The sequence below is a fragment of the Priapulus caudatus genome, unplaced genomic scaffold, assembly GCF_000485595.1.
Source record: "Priapulus caudatus unplaced genomic scaffold, Priapulus_caudatus-5.0.1 Scaffold1326, whole genome shotgun sequence".
NCBI lineage: Eukaryota > Metazoa > Priapulida > Priapulimorpha > Priapulimorphida > Priapulidae > Priapulus > Priapulus caudatus.
The window spans coordinates 17,304-22,237 of NW_014578387.1; the positions used below are offsets into that span (position 1 = coordinate 17,304).

Here is a 4,934-nt window from a genome sequence, read left to right on the forward strand (position 1 = left end):
ACAAAGTTGATCAAATAGACAGACAAAGTTGATCAAATAGACAGACAAAGTTGATCAAATAGACACACAAAGTTGATCAAATAGACAATCAAAGTTTATCAAATAGACAGACAAAATTGATCAAATAAACAGACAAAGTTGATCAAATAGACACACAAAGTTGATCAAATAGACACACAAAGTTGATCAAATAGACAGACAAATAGACGTGCGTGCGCTATACTACCCCGTGTGAAACCTGCACACCTCATCTAACCCTAACTAGTCCGTGTCCGCTCGAAATACTCACACTGTGTGTATGCGTGTTAAGTATGCGCCTCAAAACTGATATGGGCATCATATGATCATCTGAGCGTGATCATTGCTTCCGACACGTGCCATCTTCTAAGGATCACTTTAAGTTTAGCTTCTTTGTTTCTGTCATTCCGTATTGGAATTCTCTCCCTTCCTCTTTAGTAAATTGCAAATTTGAGGCTTTTTCTACTGCGATCCGCAGTGTTGATCTGTCTATTTCCGTCTCTTTCCGTCTTCGATATAGTCCCTTGGACTTTGAAGACTAATATTTACAACGTTATGGGCCAAACGCGCTTTTAAACCCGTGCTAAATATTCGCGTACTATTGTCCGCACAACACTGTTGCTATGTGAAGTAAGTAATGCGCTTATCTGTACGCATGCGCAGTGCAACTTTGTCTCGTTCTGGTCCGATTCACGAGTGATTTGTGTCTGTTTTCATGTTTTAATGATTATCTCGATCTGGTCCGGACTAGACTAATGTGTGATCTAAATTCGATAGCTTTGCACTGTGAACTATTTAATTAATATCTCCACGATATCAGCTGGCTTTCATAATTTCCCAGCGATGTGCAGATAGTAGCGTTCACTCTTCGTCAAGCACCCTTACACGTAAACACTGCGAAAAATCCGGATACACGTAATATAATCATGAATAAAATCATCGACGCCCATCCTTGCATAACAAGTGCGCAGTCATTGACGTATTTCGCGTATAAATGCTAAATTACACATAATTACAGTTAGCGTTTATACTATAATTTTGCTGAACTGAACTGGATTTAGCGCGGCAGCATTCTCTCGTAACTTTCTTTCCGGTTTTAACTTTCGTTCCGTTGTTTTCGTTTCGGTTCTTGCAGTTAGAGTCGGACCGGATCCGTGTCGCTACTTCGTCTGTCTGAATGGCGGGAGATGCTACACGACTGACGGAGCGACACCGCGGTGTTCATGCGCCACAGGCTTCGGTGGCTCCACCTGTAACGCAAGTAAGACAAACGCTATCGGCTGTGAATGAGGACAAAATATATCATCCATAGAAAATGAACAATAGAGACATAGCTCTTCGTGACACGAGAGAGACAAGTAGGCCTACGACAACGTTATCGACTGTGAATGAGGACAAAATCCAATATAATCCATAGAAATGAACAATAGAGACAGCTATTTGTGACACGAATATGTGATGACACGAATATAGGTGCTAACGTATCGCGCCGTACTGGGGCGTTTTCATGTGAATTCCAACCTATGCTTTATACGTTCGCATTCACCTGGTACATATTTTCTACTGTGCTACCATTTATAGATATGTAGTAAGAAAATTTACAAGGGATATCTATGTTATGAACATATATATATATATAAATATATATATATATCTTCTTCTTTTTCGTCTCCGGGATCTCTCGCAAACGTATGTATATAGGGCCTATGTATATATATATATATATATATATATATATATATATATATACTAATATATATATATATTCTCTTTTCTTCAGATTCTGGACCCTTGTCGATCTAAATCCCGTGTCGATCGCCGCCACGTGCATCAAGGAATGGGGCCATAAGTTCTACTGTGTCTGCTCCGTGGGCATACGTGGCAGCGTATGTGCCAAATACGTAAGTTTAAATGACGGAGAATGTGGCCGGTGCAGGAGCAAAACATTTTATTTTGTTTTTATTTTGTTTTATTTTGTCTATCATTTTAATTATTTATTTATTCGCTTCTTTCGTTCATTCTGTTCATTCATCCTTTACATTTATTTCTTTCCTATCGCCTTTATTTCCGTATACATTTCATTTACGTGTTTAACCTCGTCGAACACCTCATTCCAACGCTGACCTTCATTGACCCCGTGACGTTGCACACAGGCTTAGACCAGGCGTCGGTATTGGATGCGATCCCGAACCCTGTGTCTGAACAACGCACGCCTGCAGTGAGAATGGCCGACGACTTCCGGTGTTCGTGTCGCAGTGGCTGGACTAGAAACTCTGCGAGACGTAGAATCGTCGTACAACGTCCGTTCGTCATCTCACGATCATGACGTCATCTCACTCATCGAGTGCGACTGTCATAATATAGACTATATAGATAAATATATATAATTTATTATGACACTGTCAACGTTCTGTTTCATCACGTTTTACGACCGGGTGCGCAGTTTCGGTTGCGCATACAACGCCCCTCTGATTGGATATTTCTGCAGCATGACTTTGCTCGTCGGAATCAGACTTCACCATGCGTTAATAGATTTTGACTCACCTTCGGGAGATGGCTATTAATTAGATTAACGATACTGATTCAAACCTGGTGAACAGAATCATTTGATAGATTGTATAACGATATTTATATATTTGCAAAATGCTTCGCTAGATGCATTATTGGTCGTAAAGATCAAATTTCTCTCATAAAACATCGAACCCGGGCGGACGTTTATAACATACTTAAAGAGTAAGTAAAAGTCGTATCTAAGAACGAATCGGTAGTACAAACCGCTTGTTTATTAGTTATTTTAATTACTTCTTAATCTACTTTACCGTTATTTTACTCTCGCTGCATGATATGAAGTCACATGCCGTTTTGCGGTAGGTCTTTATAAAAGACGCGCGCGGCGCTTTCTTACATTCCGCGTCATTAAACAAGCAATTAAAACACAAATAGTCAAGTCAAGAGCAAGAACGAATCGATTGTATGTACAAACCGCTCGTTTATTAAGCTAAACCCGTTAATTTATCTCACGATGATAAAAGCTAGAATCACATGCGGTTTACGCAGACGACTTTATACGACTCGCGAGCGCTTTCTTTAATTCTCGTTTCCTAACAAGTGGCCTTCACTCTCTATGGTATTAAGACATCACACTACTGAAGCCATGTTGCTGCCTTGCGCTGTCAATGTACGGTAAAATAAATAGTTTACTGTGGTACTAACTAATATAAACTGTAACTACACGAGAGGAAAACTGGCGGAGGTACTGTTAATGATGGTACAGGATTAAAATATTGAGCAGCTTTACCGTAAGAATACGTAAAGGACTGATCACAGGGATAGCACTGACCATTCATAGTCTCTAGTTCTAGTAAATAAACATTAATTAAATAGCCTACATACCACCGCGAGTTTCATGTTTATACTTAAAGAGTAATCTAAAGTAAAAGCTATTAGAAGTTTAACTCTTCCGTTTCGATGCGATCGACACGGCGTTCCGGTCCGTTCGCGTGTTTCCATGTAGCCGTTTATATACTGCAGCCGACATCTGGTGCTCTGCGTCGCCGTGTTACAAGAACGGAGGAACGTTTGCCTTACCGCTACTCCTGGGAACGAGGTTCAGATGTGACTGCAAGCGAGGCAACACCGGACTATACTGCGAGTCAGGTGAGCGGGCGTCGTCGCTGTCGTCATCGTCGTCGCTGTCGTCATCGTCGTCGCTGTCGTCATCATCGTCGCCGTCGTCATCATCGTCGCCGTCGTCATCATTGTCGCCGGCGTCATCATCGTCGGCGTCGTCATCATCGTCGCCGTCGTCATCATCGTCGACGTCATCATCATCGTCGCCGTCGTCATCATCGTCGACGTCATCATCATTGTCGCCGTTCTTAAGTGACTTGCGACCGTTCTCCTTAAATATAATAACATATATGTATATGAGTCTATATTACACACCTTATACACTATATTACATATCATAAACAGTATTTTTATAATACATCATTAATAATCATATTCTTTATTTTATTCATGTACATCATCATCATCATCATCATCATCCGTCGCAGGAGGTTCGAACGGTGACGATTGTGACTCGGATCCGTGTCAAAATGGCGGCACTTGTACGGCGAAGCACGGCAAGGTTTGGTGCGACTGTCGCACGGGCTACACGGGCTCCTTCTGTCAGTCTGCCAGCTCTAGACTGCTCGACATCTGTGAGGGAGACAAGGACACGATATCGTGTAAAACCCGGCAGCGGATAAGCATAACGGCAGTCTATTACGGCCGCGAGTCTAACAGCGAGGACGTCTGCCACGAGAGGTAAGAACGCGACGGTGACGCCCTCTATAGTCATATACTTGTATTAATTGTCTACTGTATTAATTATGTACATTTATTAATTATGTACATATATTAATTAATCGTAGTCTCTCATAGGAAGCGGTGATGTCACCTGCATTAAAACAGTTGAGCCATCGAAAGAACAATGAGCAGAACGTGGCAATCCACCTCGTGACCTCCTACATATTAGTCTCCTATGTCTAAGGAACAATAACGAAGACGGAAAGAGACAAAGTTGATCAAATATAATATATATCAATACTGCATGCGGATCGCAGTAGAAAAATCCTTCAAGTTTGCAACTAACTAGCTAAAACCAAAGAGCCTATATTGATTACATAGCGTTAGATAGGGAGTGTCACCTCTTATCAAGACAAGCTCCAATTGGTAACCCTAATGATGATGGTGTCCACATGATATGATCTCCACATGATATTAGTCCCTTGATAGTCGACACTGTGGTGATATTGTAGGTCTACCAGCAACAGAAGTTGTACGTTTGAAGAGATATCCTCAAGGAAGCTGAACAATATAAAAGATGAATGTGACGGACGCAGGTATGTATACATATAGTCAGTTTTCTT

General features: G+C 41.3%; 1 protein-coding gene across 1 annotated transcript in view; it reads left to right on the forward strand.

The window, feature by feature from the left end:
• The window catches only part of LOC106816241 (adhesive plaque matrix protein 2-like), a gene marked incomplete at its 5' end in the record, with an annotated part of 16,574 nt that overhangs the window by 9,804 nt on the left and 1,836 nt on the right, over positions 1–4,934 (forward strand). The window contains one exon of the mRNA XM_014820826.1: positions 1,154–1,279. Coding sequence (XP_014676312.1) covers positions 1,154–1,279 — 126 coding nt within the window. The remainder of the gene's footprint in view (positions 1–1,153; positions 1,280–4,934) is intronic.